The 26,006-nt window shown below is 43.2% G+C and overlaps 2 protein-coding genes across 2 annotated transcripts; one reads left to right on the top strand and one right to left on the bottom strand.

The window, feature by feature from the left end:
* The first annotated feature begins 11,379 nt into the window (after positions 1-11,379).
* On the top strand, positions 11,380-16,058 carry LOC311245579 (retinol dehydrogenase 12). The gene is made up of 7 exons (XM_084335473.1): positions 11,380-11,538; positions 12,286-12,426; positions 12,516-12,707; positions 14,199-14,360; positions 14,455-14,571; positions 14,788-14,992; positions 15,368-16,058. The coding sequence occupies exons 1-7, from the start codon at positions 11,466-11,468 to the stop codon at positions 15,462-15,464; spliced, it is 987 nt and encodes a 328-aa protein (XP_084191599.1). The 5' UTR covers positions 11,380-11,465; the 3' UTR covers positions 15,465-16,058.
* Positions 16,059-16,663: 605 nt separating this feature from the next.
* On the bottom strand, positions 16,664-18,307 carry ankrd34c (ankyrin repeat domain 34C; the record flags this gene model as incomplete). The annotated part of the gene is made up of 1 exon (XM_084334825.1): positions 16,664-18,307. The coding sequence occupies one exon, from the start codon at positions 18,305-18,307 to the stop codon at positions 16,664-16,666; it is 1,644 nt and encodes a 547-aa protein (XP_084190951.1).
* Positions 18,308-26,006: the final 7,699 nt, after the last annotated feature.

Genomic DNA, 26,006 nt, shown 5'->3' with positions numbered 1-26,006 from the left:
CAGCCTGATAATGACTCCGGACCAAAAAGACCTTGGACCTTACAGTATGCAGGGTGATATCTGAGACTCTAGCCAATGACCATCCTCATTGAATGGCATTCCAGTTTGCCTGTGAAGGTGGGGACTGTTTACATTCCAAGAGTTCAAAGGGTGCTGACTTAAATAGTCTCTCAAGCTTGCATCTCTTCCATGGCTTTCGAATGCTGGAGATAGTATGACTCAAGTAATTATTATGTCATAGCTAGGGCTGCAACTAACGACTATTTTGAAACGATTAATCTGACAAAAAGAAGAAAGCTAAATTGTATGCAAAAAAACAAACGTTATAAGATAAGATAAAATATTCCTTTATTGATCCTCTTGGGGAAATTCAGGCATCATAGCAGCAGGGGGGAGGGGAGGTACAGGTATGGGCATGGTAATAGTAGAAGATATAAATACAGGCAATACAAGTATAATACAGTATAATTACAATAAGTAAAAAATAGGCAGTGTAAACAATATAATTAACTGAGTATACGGATGAGGGTCTGTATTTCCTATCAGTTATATTCTCCTGGACCTGTCAGCAGCCTTCGACACAGTCAACCATCAGATCCTCCTCGGATCCCTCACAGCAGCTCTGCACTGGCATGGCTTACATCCTACCTTGACGACCGCTCCTACCAAGTATCATGGAGAGGGACCCTGTCGCCCCCTTCAGACGGGTGTCCCCCAGGGCTCGGTCCTCGGACCCCTCCTCTTCTCCCTCTACACCAAATCTCTGGGTAACATATTATTACGTAAAGTTGCAAAAAGAATCAGCACACCGTCTGTAGTGTTCCCAAGTTTTATTCAAATAAACTAGGGCTGTCAAAGTTAATGCTTTAACTTTGGAGATTAATAAAAATTATTTAAAGCATTCAAATGAATTAATGTAGCTTAATCTATGGAGTGAAAAATCTTCAACGTTCTGAACTTTCAGCAGTATATTTGCTTGTTCTTTTTTTGCATTGACTCATGCACCTTTTTGAAAATCATCTGACATGAAGATGGAACACATTTTTGTTGTTAATATGATTTATATTATAAGACATTATCGTCCTCTATGCCAATCTGCACTTTAACATAGGCCTGGGTTGTTTTTATTTCTGTTAGCGCCGCGGATATACACAACCTCAATACACAATTGTGTGTATTGAGCTGTACTGTATTGTACCCATTCTGCAATCTGTTAATAAAGTTTTCAATCAATCAATCAAATCTAGATCGGGTGCCAGGTGCTCAAGTATGGGCGGCACGGTGGTTAACACTGTCGCCTCACAGCTAGAAGGTCCAGGGTTCGATTCCCCCTTGGGGACCAGGTTTCCGCGTTGCCAGGTACCCAGGTGGGGTATCTCCCGGGCCTTTCTGTGTGGAGTTTGCATGTTCTCCCCATGCTCGCAAGGGTTTCCCCTCCCAATAAGATAAACCCAATGGAAAAACATGCACAACAGATCGCTAATGCTGTCGCGTCCCGGACGAAGACGGACAGGAGTACTTGGATTGGTCCCCGGGGGCGCAGCCCTTATCTGCTCCCGGCTGCCCTTGGGGGGAAGGACGGGATGGGTCAAGCGCAGAGACTCAATTTCATCGGCGACCCAAAAAATTGCATGTGTGTGTTCCTGTGTGTGCCGCCCACTGCATGTGTGTGTCACTGCATGATAAATAAAGACTTCTTCAAAAGTCCAGTTTATTATTATTATGATTGAGTTGAGAATCATCCCAAATGTGAAATAAAGGAATAATAATCTTGAACTGCACAGGTGATCTTGTTTCAGTCATGTAGTAGACCGACCCTAATTAGAAGTAAAAAAAAATAAAAATCATCTCCTTGGTGATAGTGTTTGTTAAATGCTGGTGTAAATGGAAACGGATTGCCGACTACTGTGATTGAATTTAATATGGTAAATTTGCCCCACCTGCTGGAGGTGATTGAAATACACTGGGATTGTGTTAGTGAACATAGAGCGATCTCTACTGAACTCATATAGCATAGCAGACACTTGACACTAAATAGTTATATCTCAATCCAGAGCAGCATTAGGTCAGGGGTTCTAAACGTGGGTTGGTAGTTAAAATGTCACAATTTAATTCATTATAAGTAAAATTTTACCATAGGAGAGAATAGGTATTATTGTGATAGGTGTTACTCTCTCCATCGTTATCTCGTCAACTACACTACAGTATAGCCTATAGGCTACAGCTAGCATTCTGTACTAAATTATATAACAAACGGGTGGAGGTCCCAGAGTAAAAATATCTGTAACCTACAGTACTTGTCAAGTTTGAGAACCACTAGCATAGGTCTTCATCAAAGAATTTCATATTACCAAGGCATACACTTGCTTCGTCCATTCTCTTCGGTTCAAAAAACAAACTCAGCAAGACCGACGGCTTCTCAGTTACAGTGGTTGACAATATTGTCACAAGGAAAGATGAAATTACATACCTGGGTTCCATCCTAGAGGCAAATCTTTCGTGTGACAAAATGGCATCCAATGTAATAAAAAAAAGAACTAGTTTCTTGTACTGGATCTCCTCTCTGGTAAACAAGAATACCCTGAAGACTCTGGCAGGAGCACTCATTCAAGGGTACTACGACTATGCTTGCACCTCATGGTACCAAAGCACCTCAAAGGCGCTAAAAACTAAATTACAAACATCACAAAACAAACTGGTCAGACTACTGCTTGAACTTACTCCTAGAACCCACCTCACCCCTGCCCACTTTGACTACCTAGGATGACTTAGACTAGTATACGACAGAGTACAGCAACTTGCAATGGGCCTGGTCTACAAGATACACTACACCAGTGGTTCTCAACTGGTCTAGCCTCGGGACCCAACATTTTCCTTAGTCATTAAGTCGCGACCCAACATTTTTAACCACTATGATTTATGTAAAAAAATAAAAAAATATTGCAGTAATACGCAATCTTTCAAAACATGAAATAAACACAAAAAAGTGCAACAAAAGTGCAACTAGGGCTAAAAACCCAATGAAATTGAATAATTATGCTTCTTAGCAGACTTCTTAGCTTAACATACCTAAGTTTGGGGGAACTAATGGGATAACTGGGGTTGCAACAAAAGTGCAACTAGGGCTAAAAACCCAATGAAATTAAATAATTATGCTTCTCAGCAGACTTCTTAGCTTAACATAACATACCTAAGTTTGGGGGAACTAATGGGATAACTGGGGTTGCAACAAAAGTGCAACTAGGGCTAAAAACCCAATGAAATAAAATAATAATAAATAATATGCTTCTTAGCAGATTTCTTAGCTTAACACTTTGGCTGCCATGGGTTAAATTCATTATCAACCGTAGGTTGCCGGCTCTATTTGTCTATAGAGAAAGTCCCCTTCTTTGCAGGGCTATAACTTTATAAATTCTATTGCTACATTGCCATTATTAGGGCCCATTCAAAGTCCTATATGTATTGTTCATTGTGTAGCAACGTTAAACTTTTTCATTCACATATTCATAGTAAAGTATGGTCTAATGTATAAGTATGTTTTCATCTCTTTCTGCAGCTTTCTCCAGAACGTGATCTATAGCCCCAAATACATTATATTGATGATGCAATACAGTTTTATGGCAATCAGCGCGATATAAAAAATTCCAACGAGACGTACTTCTAGAAGTTACTACACGTCATCTGATGTTGACCGGATGGGCTAGGGGGCGTTTATAATTCCGTGTGCAGCGTTATACCAATCATCTAATGTGGGTCAAATGTTGATAATAGCAGTTAGTATCGAAGACGGTAACTTTACACGCTAAAACTCACCCCAGTCTCCGCGCGCCGTTGGGCGATCATCGTAGAGTAGACATTTTATCATTATGGGATGTAGATTTACCCGGTCCATCTCCAGCTTGTATAATGGTATATACGTCCAAATCATGTTGTTTATCGAGTTATTGGCAATCGATCGCTATGTAGTGTGACGAGCCAGAGTCCCGGGACATGTACCGAGTGCCCGGAAGTAATACGGCCGTCCAGCACAACCTCTACGGCACTTCCTGTTAAGCGATTGCGCCGATCGGCCACCAGATGGCGCTCCTGAACCGCCAGAGAGCTCAGTGGGTCCTCCTGGTGGATCTCAGGCCAGCGGAGGGGACATATGAATCCGATCCCAGATTTTTGAAATATTGATATTAAAGACGATGTAAAGCGTCTTCGGCAACTTGAGCATGGCCGGGAATGACGTGTTTAAGCGTTTCCCGGCACCCAAAGTGTTAACATAACAGACCTACGTTTGGGGGAACTAATGGGATAACTGGGGTTGCAACAAAAGTGCAACTAGGGCTAAAAACCCAATGAAATAAAATAATAATAAATAATATGTTTCTTAGCAGATTTCTTAGCTTAACATAACAGACCTACGTTTGGGGGAACTAATGGGATAACTGGGGTTGCAACAAAAGTGCAACTAAGGGCTAAAAACACAATGAAATTAAATAATAATAATAATAAATAATATATTCTTCTTAGCAGACTTTTTAGCTTAACATGCAGGGAACTAATGGGATAACTGGGGATGTTGTTTGCTCCTGACAAGTCTCAAAGTCTGGGGTGATGGTAGACAAAGCAACTCTGAGGTCATGCTCAATGTCCAATCTGTTCCTCCGCTTTGTCTTCAGCTGGACCAGAGCTGAGAAGCCACTTTCACAAAGATAGGTAGTAAAAAAAAAAATTATATTTAAATTTTTTTTTTTTACTACACACATCCGCGACCCACTCAAAATGGCCCCGCGACCCACTTTTGGGTCGTGACCCACCAGTTGAGAAACACTGCACTACACCACACAGGTACCCATGTACATGTCGAAATACTTCCCAAAGGTCAGTGAATACCATGCCCACAACACCAGAGGGAGTTCCACAAATCATGTGCAACCCAGATTCGGCACAAACAAGGGACTAAACACATTTAGCAATTATGCCACAACAATGTGGAACGCCCTACCCACAGCCGTAAAAAGATGTGAATCCCTACCCACATTCAAAACCGCTTTTTTTTTATCCACTTTTTCTCCTTATTTTTCTCCCATCCCAATTTCGTATTATCCAATTCTTCCCTCCCCTGTCTTGAACGTTGCTAGACTATGCCTCCCACTGGTCGGCTGTAGTGAGGATAGAAGCCTTGCATCACGTGTCCCCTCCGGTACACGAGGAGGCAGCCTGTCGCATCTTTTCACCGCAGCAGCCGAACTCTCAGTGGCGAGGAGTAACGCGTGGGAGGCTCACGCTGCCCCCGCTACTTCCTGTTTCCGCCGCACCGGCGTCACCCAACCGACCTGTAGGAGTCGCTGTCCACAACGTCCAATCCCCACCCACCGGCTTTCCCACCCTCTAACACTGCCAATTGTGTTAGTATAACGGCCGGCCAAGCCGGTAGCAACGCGGAGAGCTGGGCTCGATACCAGAGTATCCTGTGTTAGTGGCGAGCGCCTTGCCCACTGCGTCACTCAGCCGCCTATTCAAAACCACTCTTAAAGGAAAACTCCAACATTTTGCGAAATTAGCTTATTTGCCATCTACCCTGGAGTTAGACAAGAAGAAGTGAGCTGTGGTGTTCCACAAGGAAGCATACTAGGACCGCTACTATTCCTAATTTATGCAAATGACATGTCGTCAGCTTGTGACTGCAACTTGTTCCTGTTTGCGGACGACTCAGCCCTGCTGGTCTCTGACAAGAACAAGTTACAGGTTGAAAAAGCCCTCAGCTCGGAACTAGGCAAAATCTGCATATGGCTCGCCGACAACAAACTATCATTACACATGGGCAAAACAGAGTCCATTCTCTTCGGTTCAAATAACAAACTCAGCAAGACCGACGGCTTCTCGGTTACAGTGGGTGACAATATTATCACAAGGAAAGATGAAATTACCTACCTGGGTTCCATCCTAGAGGAAAATCTTTCCTGTGACAAAATGGCATCCAATGTAATAAAAAAAGTCAACCAACGAACGCGATTCTTGTACCGGATCTCCTCTCTGGTAAACAAGAATACCCTGAAGACTCTAGCAGGAGCACTCATTCAAGGGTACTACGACTATGCTTGCACCTCAAAGGCACTAAAAAACAAATTACAAACATCTCAAAACAAGCTAGTCAGACTACTGCTTGACCTGACTCCTAGAACCCACCTCACCCCTGCCCACTTTGACAACCTAGGATGGCTTAGAGTAGACGACAGAGTACAGCAACTTGCAATGGGCCTGGTCTACAAGATACACTACGCGACCAAGGTACCCATGTACATGTCGAAATACTTCCCAAAGGTCAGTCAATACCATGCCCACAACACCAGAGGGAGTTCCACAAATCATGTGCAACCCAGATTCGGCACAAACAAGGGACTAAACACATTTAGCAATTATGCCACAACAATGTGGAACGCCCTACCCACAGCCGTAAAAAGATGTGAATCCCTACCCACATTCAAAACCGCTTTTTTTTTATCCACTTTTTCTCCTTATTTTTCTATTTTTCTCCCATCCCAATTTCGTATTATCCAATTCTTCCCTCCCCTGTCTTGAACGTTGCTAGACTATGCCTCCCACTGGTCGGCTGTAGTGAGGATAGAAGCCTTGCATCACGTGTCCCCTCCGGTACACGAGGAGGCAGCCTGTCGCATCTTTTTGACATGTACATGTCAAAATACTTCCCAAAGGTCAGTGAATACCACAATCACAACACCAGAGGGAGCTCCACAAATCATGTAAAACCCAGATTCGGCTCAAACAAGGGACTAAACACGTTTCGCAATTATGCCACATCAATGTGGAACGCCCTACTTAAAGCTGTAAAGGAATGTGAATCACTACCCACTTTCAAAAACACTCTCAAAAAACACCTACGTGAGACTGCAATTCGAAACTGGCCCCTACAAATGTCCTAACCTAGTTGTACAGTAAATGACCAAGTAAGGCTTTGTCAGTATTCCAATGTACAGTGTAAAATGTGTGTGTGTCCCCTACCCAACCCCCCCCCCCCCCCCCCCACCTCCAATGTACAGCCCTCACCCACCCACCCAACCCCACCCCACCCACCCAACCTCCTCCAATGTACAGTTTCTACGCCAAATGTATACACTCTTCCTCTGGACACTTTTGTATCACAAACAGTACTGTATTTGCAAATCTGATATGTCATAAATGTATAGATGTAGCAGTACTGTCTATCTGTATGTCATGTATGTCATATATGTTATGATGAATTGAAAATGGGGGACCCTGATGTAAACAAGACGAAAGTCTTTCTCTGGTCTGCATCCCCTTAACAATTGTATGTATTGAGCTGTACTGTACTGTACCCATTCTGCAATCTGTTAATAAACTTTTCAATCAATCAATCAATACATACCTTTTTCTTCTCTGTGCATGCAGTAGGAGTAGGAAGACGTTGGGAACTAGGCTAATGGAGGAACCTACTTCCAGTGACTGACGCTAAGCTAGGCTAACGGTGCGTGTCTTCCTACTCCTACTGCATGCACAGAGAAGAAAAAGGGTATGTATCTTCTTGTCTAACTCCAGGGCAGGGGTGTAAAAAGTACCCAGAAATTATACTTAAGTGAAAGTATGGGTACTGTCTCAAAATCTGACTCAAGTAAAAGTCAAAGTATCTGGCTAAAAACACACTTGAGTAAAAGTAAAAAACTCATTCCATCATCGGCCAAAAAGTAAAAAACTCATTCCATCATCGGCCAAGTTTTCATTTTAACTATACATTGCACCAGGTGAGTTAGTTGAAGAGGTGAGCCAATTAGTGAAATCATCAGCTGGAGTTTAGGCAAGGCTGGAATGAAACCAAGCATACACTCTGCCCACAATGGAATGTGTTCTGTGATAGACCATGCTGAAATGAAAGAACAGAGGACACTTTTTTGCATTAAAATTATTTAATGCACTTCTCCATTGAAGGTAAACTAACATGGACGGCATTCACATCACAGCATGAATAATATCACAATATTAAAGACTGAATACTGTAGTATCCTGAATAATATGACAATATTAAAAACAGAATGGTGTATCCTGAATAATATCACAATATTAACCACAGCATACTGGATTATCCTGAATAATATCACAATATTAAAGGCAGAATACTGGAGTACCCTGAATAATATCACAATATTAAAGACAGAATACTGGAGTACCCTGAATAATATCACAATATTAAAGGCAGAATACTGGAGTACCCTGAATAATATCACAATATTAACCACAGCATAGTGGATTATCCTGAATAATATCACAATATTAAAGGCAGAATACTGGAGTATACCCTGAATAATATCACAATATGAAAGACAGAATACTGGAGTACCCTGAATAATATCACATTATTAACCACAGAATACTGGAGTATACCCTGAATAATATCACAATATTAACCACAGCATAATGCGAATTTTGTACTCCAAGTGAATGTCGTTTAAGGCACTGGCCAAAACATTGAAAGTATGGGAGCCCTTCAGTCTTCTGCAGCAGAACGCCGTTCAAAGCTTTCAGTGTCGATCCAGTGAGCGGTTACCCCAATGAAACTTCTTCGCCGGGCTGTCCAGCAATCTGTTGTTGTCGCGATCCATTCAACTTCACTCATAGCAGCAGTGACTTTCTCTTTCATGGTTTGAGCAGCTTTGCTGATCTTCGAGCGGACAGTGGGCCTCGTAATGACGTTAGTGCTTGGTTGCAAACCATTTATCAGGTTTTTGAATGATGGCAACTCAACAACACTATAAGGTTGGAGTCCTTGAACTATGTATTTTTTATGTAGATAGGGCCATGGATGCTCGTCTTGTCCATCCACGCCGTCACCGACCGTTTCGTCCTCTTCATCACTCATTGTGGCCATCTTCTATGGCTTGTCACTCTGACTCTATTCTTCTGATAGCAGGTGTTTAATCAAAGATCCCCGCTTTCTAATCTTGCACAAGGACCAATAAGCATGGGTATGGGCGAGTTCATTTTCCATTGATGGGGATTTGATTGGCTGTTTACCTGCGGTCACAGGATTACTAACGTTAACGTTTGTTTGGCCAGATAAACAATTCAAAAATACTAATTAAAATGGTTGGACCTGCAAGATTTGTACTTTGTACTTTGTAGGTCTGCATTTTAAATGTAAGGAGTAAAAAGTATGTTTTTTTTCTCTGAAATGTAATGGAGTAAAAGTACAAAGTATACAAACCTAATAATACTCGAGTAAAGTACAAATCCCCCAAAACAGTACTTAAGTATTGTAACGAAGTACAATTACTCAAGTACTTTACACCCCTGCTCCAGGGTAGATGCCAAATAAGCTAATTTCCCAAAATGTTGGAGTTTTCCTTTAAAGAGCACCTACGGGAGGCTGCAATTCGAAACTGACCACCGTCAATGTGGAACGCCCTACCCAAAGCTGTAAAGGAATGTGAATCACTACCCACTTTCAAAACCACTCTCAAAGAACACCTACGGGAGACTGCAATTCGAAACTGTCCCCTGTAAATGTCCTAACCCAACCCAGTCCAATGTACAGTAAATGACCTAACCCAAGAATACACAAGACCCTCTTTTTAGAACCAAGTATGGTTTCGTCGATATTCCAATGTACAGTTTTGCTTGTAGTTTCCCCCACCCCGCCTACCCAACCCCCCCCCCCCCCAATGTACAGTCCCGCCCCCCACCTACCCAACCTCCTCCAATGTACAGTTTCTACGTGAAATGTATACTCTCTTTTTAGACTCTTTTTGTATCACAAACAGTACTGTATTTGCAAATCTGGTATGTCATAAATGTATAGATGTAGCAGTACTGTCTATCTGTATGTGTATGTCATATGTTACGATGAATTGAAAATGGGGGACCCTGATGTAAACAAGACGAAAGTCTTTCTCTGGTCTGCATCGCCTTAACAATTGTGTGTATTGAGCTGTACTGTACTCATTCTGCAATCTGTTAAATAAAGTTTTCATTAATTCAATCAATCAATCAATCAATCAATCAGTGAAACAACAATAATACATTTAGTCTTTAGTAAATTATTAAATATGTGTAGAATCCACGAGGGATGAAAACTATATTTGTTACAAAAATATATGTTTTCGAGTTGACAAATATATTTTTGTAGCTTCAATGCTTCATCCCTTTTTAATTAATGATACATAAAACAATCCTAGTTCAAGTGGTTGCCCACTTGCAGTGTCCGTCGAAGAATAGTCTTTATGGCCGAAAACTGCGTTCTTTACACGGCAAAACATTTTGATCTTATCTAATCATACTTTTCACCAGTCTTCTTTTCAACAGAGGCTACAGCCGTTTCCGGGACCAGAGGGGGCGAGAACTATATTATTGGCTTGGAAATATTATACAATTCCTCTTAACCAATGGTATTCATCTGCTTCCTGGTTGTGAGCTTTTTACGGGATGGATCTGCGTTATTTCTAAACCTAGCCGCATTTCTGGCAGACGCTCTCTGATTGGCACTGACTGACGCTCTCTGATTGGCCACTGACGCGTTTGCCCAATCGCGTGACGAGCTGTGTCTTTGCCCATTTCCACGTCAAACAGCCTGCAAACTACCTGCCGTTCTATCGCCATGCTCTAAGACAAACTCTAACCTTAACCAACTTCGAAAGAGTGCCTAAGCTTAACCAGTGTAGAAATAGGCGTCGGCCAATCAGAGAGCGTCTTGCCAGAAATGCGGCTAGGTTTAGAAATAACGCGATGGATCTACCTGGAACTCACTTCCGCGTTACATGGAGCTCATGCGGGGGAGGGTGGAAGGGGGGATAATATGAATGAATGTTGATTGGAGCCTTGACGTAAGTGGTTGTAGCCTGGCCGTAGCTACAACGACTTACGTCAATGCTCTAATAATCAACATGCATTAATTGTATCCCCGCGCGCTCTCTTTCCTCCCTCCCCCGCTCTCTCCAATGAAGTGTTGCGGATTGTTAGCGTGATTATTTTTCCGTAGCCGCATTTCTCGGAGACGCTCTCTGATTGGCACTGACTGACGCTCTCTGATTGGCCACTGACGCGTTTGCCCAATCGCGTGACGAGCTGTGTCTTTGCCCATTTCCACGTCAAACAGCCTGCAAACTACCTGGCGTTCTATCGCCATGCTCTAAGACAAACTCTAACCTTAACCAACTTCGAAAGAGTGCCTAAGCTTAACCGTCGAAAGAACGTGCCGTCACGCTCTAAGACAAACTCTAACCTTAACCAACTTCGAAAGAGTGCCTAAGCTTAACCAGTGTAGAAACAGGCGTCGGCCAATCAGAGAGCGTCTCCGAGAAATGCGGCTACGGAAAAAAAAAGCACGCGGATTGTTGTCACTTTTACGAGTGTCATAATGCAGGGACGTGTTCATTGTATAGTTCGGAAACCGATCGAGTTATACTGCAACTGAATCTTTTTGGAGACAAAACCAGAATAGCACAGATATGCATAGCAACACAGCGATTATAACATTTGTTGGGCGATATCCTAAAACTATTGCTCTGGTCACACTAACTGGTAAGAATACGGTGTCATTATTGACAAATGTTACGTTAGTTTAATGGTCGGGCTGTTGAAGGCATAGGGGCCAGTGTTATACATAATAATCTGAAAACTGGGACGATCAATTTGAGATGCAGTTTGGCACCGTGTCAATATCTAAAAAGTGTGTTTGATTTGTGCCTCATCACATTTTGAAAGTTTAGTGTATTATGGCTTGGAACATTATGATTGAAACGTATAATGGCCATTCCCAATCTCAGTTATGTATAATTAGATTGTTGCAGCAAAAGCGGAACCATTTTTGACCGCTCGAGAACTATAAACAAAATAAAGGTCAAAATACAATTTACAGTCATACCCAATGTATGCAATTCGAAAACTGTTTAGGGACCACAGTAAAATAAAATGGCTATGGCTATTCTTCACTTCAAAGGTTGCTTAACTTTGGAGCAATATTTAGCCCCTTTACCGGTAAGCTAGCATGACATGGTTGGTATCTACGGATTCCTCAAGTCTTTAGTTTCAAGTAGTCTAGTTGGAAATTGGCATTTAGTTGGCATTTTGGTTGGTGTCAGGGTAAGTTTTAGAAATAGTGCAAAGGCCTTAGGCTATTATCACACTGAATGGCAAGATGCACTTAAGTAGTTAGACCGTTTCCTTAGCCTTTGTGTTATTAAGGTGATATTAATCGATAAACAGCACTCTCCAGGGAAATCCGTCACAACTTCTGTGATTTAAATAAACGTAACCACTCTCTGGCAGGAGTGGGACTATTTGCTGCGAAGAAATGGATGTCAGGAGGGGTGTGTCGGAGCAACGTCAGATTAGATGGGAAGACTGTCCTTATTACCGGAGCCAACACTGGGATTGGCAAAGAAACAGCTGCTGACCTGGCAGGCAGGGGTGAGTTTAATATCTGCGCTTTGAATAATATATATATTTTTTTACCAGATACCAAATTAGAACATCTGTCTTTCCTTGTTCTGGCACAGGTGCACGGGTCATTCTGGCTTGCAGAGACATGGACAGGGCTAACGAAGCTGCTGAGGACATAAGGAAGAGGAGTGGAAATAGTAACGTGATTGTCAAAAAGCTGGACCTGGCGTCTCTCCAGTCTGTGCGACAACTAGCCAAAGACATCCTTGCAAGTGAAGAGAGGCTGGATGTTCTCATCAACAACGCAGGTATATTGTGACTATCTTGACTAGGCAGACTGGTATGATGTAAACTAAAGAGTCAATATATTTTGTTATATACTTCAAAGAAATTGGAATTTTGTTGGCAGCTGTTTTCACATTAAAATAACACATTAAGGCCATGTCCACAATGTACAGATATTTCTAAAAGCTAATTTTTCACCCAAGATTTCCTGTCCATGTCTAATGTTATCTGATGGCAGTGTGTAGCTCTCCGTGGTCCTGATTGCAGAGAAAATCAGTTAAAAAAAATATCCATATTGTTGTGGACAGGGGTCATGATGATTTTCCAAAAGCTCAGTTTTAGCTCCATTACTTGTTTACCTCTGTTTTCATGTGGACGGTAGTGTTGTCACGATACCAAAGTTTTGACTTTGATACCGATACCAGCCTAAGTATCACAATACCAGTTCTGAAACGATACCACAATAATCTTTCGCACACATCAGTTTTAGTCGCTAATGGAGTGAAACACTCGCACTGTCAAGGCCTGGCTTCAGAATTACAAACAGACACACCCACTACGCAAAGCGTACACACACACACACACACACACAGCTTGGGTCACACATCTATTCAATTCATAGAAAATACGGCACCAGGCTATTATTCTATGGAGTATTGGACCGTTTTAACGGCTGGGTATGACAATACTTTTCTAATATTGGTGTATCGTGCAACCCTAGTGGACTATGTGGACAAGGTCTAAGAAAAGAAAAATGGAAAAACACGACATCCACAAAAACACACAAGACACAAAAAGCTGTTGGTGCTTAAGTGTTGAAAGGCCAGATTTCTGTTGTAGAGCAGCTTCATTGCGGCTGGAATGAGGGAATTGCCTAAACACTTGTGCCTTGTCTCCACTAGGCAGGGTTTAGCCGCACTGTGGCCTGTGAGTGTCTCCATTGTCTTTAGAACCTGGTCAAACCTGGCTGGACCCCGGGCTGAGACGGCCACCTTTCACAACCTGGCCAGACCTGGCTGAGACTGTTGTATCATCATGGTTTAGCTTGTGTGCCACAGTTGTTGGTGTGAATTTTGAAAGGTTGCCTAGCAACCGCAGAGTTTACAAGAAACACAATGGAGACGCAAACCCCATTTGGAGACAAGGCATAAGTGCATATCCTGATACTGAAGTAGGCAACGTCTTCCTCTCCTGCACTGATATCCATGCAAAGCTCTCCAATATCGGTTTGATTTTATTAAACCACTTTTAATACAAGATGGCCACATATTCTTTAATTAACTGGTTAATCTTGTTTGCATACTGAACTGCTCCCTCTGATTTGTGCTGGTCATAATTACGCACAGTTCCAAAAGAGAAAACCAGGCCATAGATGAGAACACTTTGTCCAAGAGTCAGGTAGAAAGATAAAAAAAAAGTGGCTATACCCCCTATTGGTCTGTTGCAATCTAAATATAAAGATAAAGGGGTTGTCACATTCATATCAAGAGACTGAAACTTTACTGTCCTTTTAGGTGTCATGAGCTGTCCAAAATGGCAGACTGAAGATGGCTTTGAGATGCAGTTTGGTGTGAACCACTTGGGACACTTCCTGTTGACAAATTGTCTCTTGGATCTCCTGAAGAAGTCAGCTCCTAGTCGTATTGTCAACGTCTCCAGTTTAGCCCACGAAAGAGGTGCAACTTTGTCTCTCATGTTTTCTTCAATGCAAGTGATGTCAAGCTGCATGTGTCTTTCAGACTGATATTACTAGAGAATTCCTCTCAACAGGTAAAATCTTTTTCGATGACATAAACCAGGATAAAGATTACCATCCTTGGAAAAGCTATTCACAAAGTAAGCTAGCCAATGTCCTCTTTACAAGGGAGCTGGCCATTCACCTTCAAGGTAAACTCAATTTTGAAAACTTTGACACCTCACTCTGTAGTCTCTAAACATACATTACAACCGACATGTTTCTTTCCACGGGAATTATTACCTTAAAACTTGATGTTGCATCCCTGTGCTTATTCTCAGAGGTTTGGTGTTGTCACCTCTTGGAGCATCTACTTCTGTGATTCAAGCTGGTGTGGTTAAGATACAGTAAATCCTCCTTTGCTATAGGTACGGGAGTAACGACCTACAGCCTTCACCCCGGGGTCATCCGGACCGAGCTCGGACGCCACTTCCTGCCCACGATACCCCTGTGGAAGAGAGTCGTATACAAGCCACTCGTGCTTTTCATCAAGTCTCCAAAGCAAGGAGCTCAAACCACTATCCACTGTGCCGTGGAGGAAAGCCTGCAGAACGAGACTGGACTCTACTACAGGTCAGTAAAACTCCTAGACCGAATCCTAATCTGGATTATTCTTTTTACCATTCCTATGGGTTATATTCCTGATTAGTTTGATCATCTCTTAGATGGTAAATAAGTGTTTTGGAACTTTCTTTCTCAATAGGAATATAGGTCTGTTTTACTCCTGCAAACATTGCCATTACGGAAAAGTACAGCAAATGCATGTAAAACATCACATTTACCCATTGCCTTATGTTAGTCCTTGTGTCTAGAGCTGAGTCAGTTCACTAAAGAAAACATGTCTCCGTTCCTATTTCCGTTTGGGCCTCTAGAGGGCAGTGATGTGACCTGCAAGGTAACTAGAAGCCAGTGGGTGACGCTCCAGGCTTTGTATTCTTTTGGTTACAGTGACTGTGCCCCTAAGACAGCGGCCCCCCAGGGCCTGGACGACGAAGCCGCCAAGAAACTGTGGGATCTAAGTGCCTCCATGGCTGGTCTAGCATGATGATGATGATGATGATGATGATGATGATGATTAGAACATCAATGCACCACCGACCGGTCTGGGGTAGGAGGGTCACCCGGCTCGGCTCGATATCAGCTGTGCTCTTGGCTTTGATAATGAACTGTGTGTAATAAGGTACCAAGAGAGCATAAACTGACAAGTGTTAGAGATGTTTATTTATAATATACAACAAACTACATACAAAAATACTATGCATCAAATTATGAGCTTTTAAAACAGAATAAATGCCTCACAGTTAAGTGACATGGAAGCTGTATGAAGTTATACTCTTTTAATTGATTGCCATTTGTGTAAAATGCTAATTCAGAGGACAAATACGACCGATGTCTGTACTGACTGAGGGCTATAATGTCCATCTATGTTACTTGAATACGTGATATAGAAAAGTACATGTGCTTTGAAAGATTGTAACGTTATTAATTACAGTATCTCGTTTCCCCCTGGGCAATAAAGTGCTGTTTTACATAGCCCATCGCTTTGCTTGTTTCTTAAGGCATATCATTAATTTGCTCATAACGTGTGCTGAGCCTTCATTGTGTTCCCTCTAAGACCAACAGTATTAAACAAAAACACCTTTTGGTTACATCATAATGAATTATGAATGGTTTCGATACACTGAATGCGTCGTCCCTCTCTCATTCCTATATGTTTGTCCTGAAGGCACTGTGAACAGATTTGCTACGAACAGTCAAACCTCATAATCCTACTCGAGCTACATCTTAGACAAAAGAGCATCACATTTTCCTTAATCTAAAATAAGTCCTGTCATGGTACTAACTACAAATGCACAACCAGGCACATCTAGAAGGGCCTGTTGGCTACAAATGAACCCTGTTTGTTCTCTACATATTACACTAACATGTCAGAGAGAGAGTTAGCACAGAGGAAAGTGCCATATCCTGGCGTTTACATTCAAAAGTTCAAACTACATTTATATTCAAAAGATTAAATCCCTTACGTTCTTTTTTTTTTGGCTAAACCTGGGGAGAAAATATATCTGTATTGCTCAGTCTCAATATAATACATATCATTTTGAATAAATCATAGATTAACAACACCCAGAATGGTAATGAGAAGGTTTACAGAATTCAACCAATGGGTTCATCTTCTGAAAGGTCAGGGTGGTAACATTGCTACTCCCACATTACTGTACTGTACAAACACCTGACGCAAAATAATTAATGGGCAAGCTCTTCAAAATCGGAAAGCTGTTTCATTTGCTCCACTTGCATAGAGTGCCTTCTAATGAGTTTCTTCTTGGACTTGAGGCCACCTCTCTTTGGTGAGTTCGGTGCTACCGGGGCTATAGATCTAAGGCCTGTGGCTAGAGGGGAAGACGGCTTACTACTGGCTCCGATGTCGGGTATGGGAGGGTTGGGGTTGACGTTGAGAGGAGGCAGATGGCCTGGCCTGGTGTGCGAGATGTGGTCCAAGAGCAGAGTCCCTGAGCCGCGCCTCTCCAGGAGGCCTGGCGCACGCCGGCGTGCCGTGCTGGGAGAGGACGTGCTGGCGTTGCTGTCCAGGGACTCCCTCGAACTGGTCAGCATGGCCAGTGGCGAGGTGTTGAGTTTCCTCCGCTCCACCGGGACCTTGGGGGAATCCAGCACGGTGGAGTCCGAACAGAGCTGGGAGTCTGAGTCATAGTGCTCGTTCCCGAGCCTTCTCCTGTGCACTGTGTCCCTCAGACCGGCTGCCACGCTCTCTGGCTCGGCGGGCACGGTGCTGCGGCGTGCCAGGGGCTGGTGCTGAGAGCTCAGTGATCTCTCGTAAGACGCTTTGGAGGCAGGGGGCACCGACAGTGAGGTTGTCATTTTGCTAGGTAGCTCGCCCACCAGGGGGAATAAACTGTCCTTGCCGTCCGCGCTGTTCTGCCGGGACAACGTCGACCTCTTGGCCAGAGAGAGTCCATCCACGCTGTTCTGCCGGGACAACGTCGACCTCTTGGACAGAGAGAGTCCGTTCACCCCCGCCGTGATGACATCCTCATCAGAGGAGGCTCTCTTGCTCTCCTCGTGGGCGGCGGCGGCGGCGGCCAAGATGGATGGGGCTATCAGCCCCCAGGGTTCCGACTGTAGCCGCTTGAGCTGGGGCAGACGCGCACGCTTGGGGTTGGCTGGCCGGCGCGTCGGAGAGGTGGGGGACCCGTTGGCGAGCTTGGCCGCCGAGCTCGACGACGTTTTCAACTTGGCCTGAAAACTGAAAACGGTGTTTTGCTCTTCAGCCTGGTTAGGCGTGGGACATGCGCTGAGGTCTATGTCGGAGGGAGAGGTGCAGTACGAGGGGGAGCACCTCTCGTCGAGCTCAGGCGACGGGGGAACATTCAGATACTGTTTGGTGGTTTTAGTTCCAGAGGGCGACTTGTCTGTAGTGATAATAATGACCTCCTTGCCTTTTGCTTTGCAAGCGTCCAGGAGCAGCTTCAGCGTCTCCTTGTCATCCGCGTTGATGGCGTACACCAGCGCCGAGGCCCCGGCCCTGTCCTCCAGGCTGGGGTCTGCCCCGTTGGTCAGCAGGTGATCCACCACCTCGTGTCCGGCCCGGTGGATGCAGGCGTGCATCAGGGCCGTCTTGCCCGCCTTGTCCTGTATGTTGGGGTACGCCTGGTTGTCCAGGAGGTACTTGACCAACTTGGGCTTGCTGACGCTCTGCTGGTCGCTGTGCTTGGACATGCAGGCCACCATGAGCGGAGTCTCGCCGCGCTCGTTGCTCTCGTTGATGTAGGCGCCGCCCTCTAGCAGGAGCCGCGTGAGTCTCAGGCGTCGGAGCCACACCGCCTTCAGGAGCGAGTTCCCGTCAGTACGCAGCTCCAGTATGTCTGCCATCACCCCGGGCAACCGCGGATCTCTTCCCCGAGCGTCGGAAAGGCAGTCACAACCTGTAGCCCTTTGAACAAACCATGTAAACAATTTAACCCAACTGCAAACTGCATGTGATGAAATAATAAGATGCTCTGAGGAATGTGGTCATAAAATAAAAATGATAAAACTGAGGTGAAGTCTTGTTTTTATGAAATAACATTGGGAGTGCCATCATTCCCACATTGGTGTGTTACTTAATAAAGGTTAATAATGTTTCCTTACTGAATCACTACTGAATCATTACCAGCAGGTGGCAGTTTATGTTCAAATTAACTGGCAAACGCAGAAGGTAAAGTTGACCCTACTTTTACAGATCCGTGATATATTCTATTTTACTATTGTAATTTAATGGGAGATGTGCAGAATTTAGATCTGTGAAGGAAACATCACACGACAAATCTTGGGCATTTAGGGAACAGCCCGATCTTTGTACCCGATGGCTGCTATTCCTAATTAATAAACACTGTTTAATGAATCTAGGGGATGAATAGTAGACATACGATTAAAACCTAATCCAGGCTATATCAAGATGGAAGGTCTATCTGCTTCTTTTTTTCATCAGGGTGGTGAAAATGACTTAAGAAAGTGCCCCAAAAGTTCATTTGAAAAAAGTAGCCATTTTTACAATTTCTTCGTATGACAGAAATAGCACTAATTTGTTGAATATCAGGTGTTATTTCTTGGTTTCAGTATTAAATGGTCAAAAGAATTTCGAGACACTTTGACGAGTATACTGTAACAAAGCGCTGATGGATTTTCATCTGTGCGCTCGCATAAAGTCGCTGTCCATGGTGCTCATTTAGGATAAGTTGACAGAGGCTCGCTCCCTTTCTATTGTAGTGTATGAGAGTGGTTGTGTAATTCTATGCATTATGGAGAAGATACGAAACCACTGGCTATGTGCACAGTGCTTGAATGTAAAATGCAGATTTCGTTACAGTAATTTTAATAGCCAGTCCCCCGTAGGATGGTGTAGCAAGTATAGGCTACGCATCACAATGAAATACATCGATGTCAGTGTTTGTAATGTTTAAGACTGAGATATGTCCTATGCTCATAATAATCATTATCAACTAGCTACTGTGTACTACTGGACATCTTACCTGATCAGAGGACAGGTTTGCCATTTTCAAAGTACCCCAATGTTTTGTCATGTAAGAAGATGAAGAAGCGAAAAGGAAACAAAACACTATTATTAGGGATTTAAAAACCGAAAGTTTGGTCCTGCTCTTTAGAGTATCCTTGTTTTTTTTGTCGGAGGTGTTCCAATATAGATGTGTCCTATAGTTGAGCTTTCCTTACTGGCACCATAGCGCATGAGCTCCCTCGCTTTTGTCATGGAAGCACACTACATCAGTCCAATAGCCAGGCAGCATTCCTTTCACTGCGCACTCAAGAATCACAACCTCGAGACGCCGAGGTTATAAATAACTTACTTTTTTTTCTTGTTGAATGAAACGTGTATTCTCTTGACGTCAGAGTCGACCGAAATAAATTGCGTCTGGTGAAAACCTCTGTCATATTCTGCATATATCTGCAGCGCATAAACAAAAACAGCCTTGCCACTAAAAGGGATGTAAAAGGGATAATCGAGTTTATAACTTTAATGAGGACAGTGTGACATAAATGTAAAGAAAACGGCAAAACAGTAATGGATGGAGTTATAGAAAATAATCAAGGAAATAATTAGGCTACTTGTATTGTCATTATTCTGAAATATTCTGATTCTCAATAAACCTCTCATATATTTGAGATGTATAGATATTACTCTACATATGAACTTTTATCTAGAAAGTCGTTCAGATCACCATACAGATGATACATAAATATGGATGCATTCAATCTTCATATCTTGTTAGTCTGAATAGGGTCATGGTTGGTAATTCAATAGGCTCACACAATTTGACAAAATCACTGGGGTTCAGGAGCGCCACCAATCTGCTCCTTACTGCATTTGACTTAATTTGCATACATGTTTCTCAATAGAAAACACATCCAAAACCAGAACGACTGTATTAGGCCCACTATTTAGCTCCTGCACTTATGTCAGGCTGAAAATTGCCATATGATAATTTGCAATACTGATTGACACTGATTGTCGTGTTTTCCTTCCAAACAAATGGCAAAGCTTGTATTTGAGCATGGTTACATAATCTTATAGAGAGAAGAAAATAATAACCAATGTGATAAATGTTTTTACGGCACAATTAAAGAGGCCAAAACCTGTTCCAGCCCACCACAACCATCACAACCACCACAACCATGGAGGCTAATAAGGACATTTCTATTTTTAGGTTGCTATGAGACAGCAGAGAAGCAGTTTATGATGAGAGCAGTGATGTTCTCAGCCCTGCAAGGAGCAGGTAATCAGAAACATAACGTTGCACCAAGACATGCGGGGGGTCTCTCTCTCATTGCGTTTATACCCAGATACCTTCCGAGGACGTCTCTCATTTGTGCAAAAGAATAGTACGTTTTGATCATTAGTCCTGCTCTGACCCCATAGCCCCGCTCCTCTGAGACTCTTTTTATTACCCGTCCATCCAAACACTCATCTGATGTCTCAGGACTCCAATAGTCAATGATGTGGCTGTGCGGTCTGTCCCCTGGCTGTGATTTGTCCCCTGGCTCTGTGATTGCCTCTCTCAAGGCTCCAGGGACCCGCTGTTTACATGGCACAGCGGGGAGTCATGAGTGATCATAGGCGGTGTTTTATCTGTATGGAAATACCATGTGTTCCGTCTTTTGGGGTCAGTGCTAAGAAAAAGAAAGAAACGTGATCTTTAGAGAAGTAAGTTATAGGAGTGCAGTCTTCATGTTGAGTGTTGTCAAGCAACAGGGAAGAACACAGTAGGTGTAGAGTAGGAAGCTGCTGGAAAGGCAGCATTTCTCAGTGTTTCTAATGAGCAGTTGTCTCAGTTTACATGGCAAATCTACCGAGGAGATTGGGAATGAATCTCTTTAATAATTTGTATACTGTATACTGTAGTACACATATATTTACCTCCACAGTTTGAGATTTCATTGTACTGTAAATTATCCTACATATCGTACTCTTACTAGTTACACTGCTGGCCAGTAGTAGTCATACTGTATCTATTTATATAATACAATTCTGTACATCCATCTGATTAGCACTACACTCAGTAGTACTAATTTGTATATTTTGTACCGAGTTTAATCACCTGTACATTGTATATTGCTGTTGCACTTACTGCTACATTTGCTCTCTGGTTGGATGCCAAACCTCTTTTCGTTGTACTGTACTTGTGCTGTATAATGAGAATAAATCTGAATCTAATTTAATCTATTGTAATCTAGGGATAACAGAGATGCTTGCATTAAGGTGCTGCCTTTGTCACAGAGGATGTCATCGTTTCTTCCCAGGGTTTGATTTATGAACCGGGGATCCGGGAAAGAAGGGCAAAGCCACATCCCCGAGCTTACTGATATGGACACGTTCATTAACAGGGGAACTACAGGGAGGGGTCAGCGGTTCTCATGCAGAGTGATCTTTGCCCCGGCGATGCTGTCGTCGGCAGCATATTAAAGGGGGAAAATAAATAATTAAAGTACAGAGAATAAGCGCCGTCACCCACAGGAGCGGTTTCCATTTTCAGATATCTTAACATCGCACCTGCTGCTCTGCTTCTACCTCTAAATATAACCTTTTCTTTTTCTCTGCATTGTGACAATTTACTCCACAGGCGAACATAGCGCTGGTTCTATATATGGATCATACCAAAGGAAGTTTTAAGTAGCATGTAACGGAAACAACACGCATACTTATCAAAATCAATATCTCATCTAAATAATGTCAACCTGTCAACAAGAAAGGGATTATGTATATGGAAACTAGGGATGTCCTGATCAGTTGTATTTTTGCTTGTTAATTTGATATTGAGTATCTGTCGATACCAGTCCCCTGATTAGTATTTTCTATAATATAGCAGCACAGAGCACACTTCAAGTATATTAAAGTTAGTGAAACCAATCCAATCTAGGTAAAATATGCTTGGTAATTGAATAGCTCTCCTCAAAGAAAATATTTGCCTACATCACAGCTTTCCCTTAATGTTTTTATTATTTATTTTTTAACAAAAAATATAGCCAATGCCGATTGATTACAATGTGTTGTGAACGGCTCCGATCTGTCCGATCTAATCAATCGAGGCATCCCTGATGGGAACCATATGAAAATAGGTGCTGTTGATCCTGGAGCTAAATCCTGAATCACTGGCCACTGCACCCTTTGAAAACGTTCTTAGCAATTCAGGGTCTGGCCTTACTGTCTTCTCAGTAGATAACCAGAATGAAAGTCTGCTCTGACTGCTCAGCGTCCTTTCAGAAACAGGAACATCTACCGGTACAATACAGATACCCTGTTTTTGCCTGGTATAGGTCTCATATTCAATATTGGTGCCTGTATTTCCTATAGTTATTGTTTGAAGGAGTTACATGGTCTAATATATAAGCAAGAATGCTCCTTAGAATGCATTTTCTGTGATGATAACTAATGTACCAGTTAAGTATTATCATGTTGAACTGATCTAAATCTGCTCTTCTGTGGATATATAGTGAGGTGAGCTCTTAACAGGGGATGGTGTCAAATTTAATGTGACAAAATAATATTAATTGTGAAGGGACTCTTATTTATCATCCTTTCTCTCAATTCTTCCTCCGTCAACATATGTCTATACTTGTATTTGAGAAGTTGCGTCCTGTTATTGTGCTGTTGTCTGTTTTTGTTCCTCTGAGCTATAGTCATCTCTCCTTTTAAAACACAAGCCTGACATTCTCGTGGCATTTGGTGTCTCCGTGATTGTATCAAGTGAACACGTGGGCCGTGACCGCAATGAACTGGCGCGAACTCCACTGCAGCTTTTCCTCCGGACGTGCTCGGTACATCCCCTCCACCCCTACTCGATCGAGGGACACATCTCCAGTGTGGCTCCAAATGGTAAATGGAATGGACTGCATTTATATAGCGCTTTTACCCAAAGCGCTTTACTACTTTACGCCTCACATTCACCTATTCACTCACACATCGACGGGCGAGGCAACCAATGCTAGGTGCCGACCTGCTCATCAGGAGCAGTTAGGGGGTTAACTTCGACATATTGCCTGGGAAGAGCTGGAATCGAACCGGGAACCTTCTGTTTACCAGACGACCGCTCTACCAGACTACCGCCACTGTCACCTCCAAGAACCTGCCACCCCTCACGTACAATATGTTGGGAATGATCTTACCCTTCTACCTATGATTACATCCCATGAAATACGGTGCAACACATTTTACAGCGAGCAGCACTGCTCACACACTTGAAAGTCGTGAAATGGTTCCACTTCACTCCTCTTCCTTCGCCGACCCCTCTGCACTCTCACACGTCTCTCGGTGCAAAACCAACACCTGCCCCGCTACTGGCAAGCAGAGATTGTGTGAATAGAGCATTATTCAAGAGCATTATACAAGCAACAATTTTGCCGGATGATTATTGTGTGTGGCGGCCGTATCCTAGGAGATTGGTGAATATCTAATGAGGGGTTTGTTACTCATTTTGCAAAGTGGGTGCTTTGATGTCATCTGTGTTGCATTCTCAGTTTCACTTCAGCATCCCCTTAATGAAGCAGTGACCTTGAAGCTTCAGCTTAAACTCTTATTGGGAGGTGTTGGGAGGCTGTAATTGGACATCGGAGGGGCCAGCGATTCAATGCCCGCCTGTAATCAAATAGTCAAGATAAAACCTCACATTGTGGCACCGTTGATGGTCATTCAAGTTTTTGTTATCAATACCTACCTGGAATACTAATGTGATCCCAAGGGGCACCTTCACCCGATTTTGTGCTTTATTTAATTCCTTACCTTTTTGAGCTTGTGCTTCAACAATGTTTTTTAGTTTTCTTTTGCTGTCAGACCCCCCCCCCCCCCCATATTCTTCGTCGTTGCCTGGCGATAGGAGTAATTACTTGCCAAATGGATGTTTTGTTTAGACCTGTCACAGCTCTGTTCGCACCACCAAATAAAAAGCTCTCCAACATGTCTGCACCCATCGAGTGGACAAGGATCCCCTGGACTCTAAGATCTTTCTCCCTGCTGTCGAACAATTTGTTCAGACCAAGACATTATCTGGGCCTTTTCTGTACAAGGAGAATGTACTGTAATCGCCCACGCTCAGAGCTGCCTCTACGCATGTACGCTCAGAGCTGCCTCTATGCATGTACGCTCAGAGCTGCCTCTACGCATGTACGCTCAGAGCTGCCTCTACGCATGTACGCTCAGAGCTGCCTCTACGCATGTACGCTCAGAGCTGCCTCTACGCATGTACGCTCAGAGCTGCCTCTACATGTACGTCACAGCTCGGCAACGCGGCTCTGCCCCAAGTGCCTTATTAGTGTAACGACCAAATTGGCAACCAAATTAGTTCGAAAAAAATGCGGTAATAACTCTGAATTGCATGTTCATTCATTCATTCAATCTTTATTTAGGACTTGAGGGTGGGTGGGCTCTCATTTTCAACACGGCCGAGATTACATTAAGAAATAGAATACATAGGGAACTAAAAGCAATATTAGGCGACAATAAAAACATAATAGAAACAATAATGTACAAACAAAACAGGTCAAATCGGTTCAAATAAGTTAACACAGTTACATATTGATGCAGGGAGGTTTGCAATCATGCTGTTAAATGATTGTCAGATATATTTTTAGTGTTTGTTGAAGATCATTCCAAGAAGCTGCGACATTAAAACAAAAAGCTCACTCTTGAATTTCAGACCCTAAGCACAAGCCATCCATTTAAGCGAGTCCGATGTGGTCCAATCCAGCATCACTGTGTTAATTGTTCGGCAATGGCCTTAAAAACAGATACCAATGTTTATTTAGCCTTTCTGCCAGAGAAGACCAACACACTTTATCGTACAGGTCACAGTGGTGAGTACCATATGTTAGGGTTTGAAACCGACCTCAAACGCATGGCACAGACAGGTAGTTCAGAGTTAGCCAAATACTAGGGCGTATTTATTTTCAGAGTCAAAAAGGAGCAAGTAACAATCTTGAAACAAAGGGAGACTGCCTTCAGCAGTTATCTGCGGCTCTGCAGATCCTCTTGGTGTTCGAGGTGGGGAAACGGTGTTGACGCCGAAACGGCTCTGCAGATACTCCCAGCTTCAACTCGAGGTGGAAATGAGAGAGAGAGAGAGAGAGAGAGAGAGAGAGAGAGAGGTCAATAACAGTCCACATCACACAGAGGCAGTGCGGTCTCCTCCTCCCTTAGCTGAGTCCAGAACAAACAAAACGATATCTTCGGTGTTCACCACAACACACAATTTAGCTGAGGGTCCGTGCAAAACAAAAACGATAAACTTCAGTGTCTCCTCTAAACACACACCCCAGCTGAGTCCAGTGCAAGCAAAAATAGAACTCTTCAGTGTTCTTCAAAACACACAAAACAGAATAGTCCAAAAAAGGGTTTGGTTCAAACTCACCAAAGCGCAAGAGTAAAGCGGGTAAACGAGGCGCAGCTCAAAACGAGGGACAAGGTCTTCACCAGCGGCAATCCACAGAAGTCCTGGAGGGAGAGTAGACGAGGCACAGCAACGGGGAACAACAGGCAGAAACAGAAGTATTCAAAGCAGTAATACTCAAAACGACCCGACATCGA

The sequence above is a fragment of the Notolepis coatsorum genome (assembly GCF_963971535.1).
Source record: "Notolepis coatsorum genome assembly, chromosome: 18".
Classification (NCBI taxonomy): Eukaryota; Metazoa; Chordata; class Actinopteri; order Aulopiformes; family Paralepididae; genus Notolepis; species Notolepis coatsorum.
The sequence above is the reverse complement of the archived record's forward strand: the minus strand, read 5'-3'. Positions and strand labels throughout refer to the sequence as shown.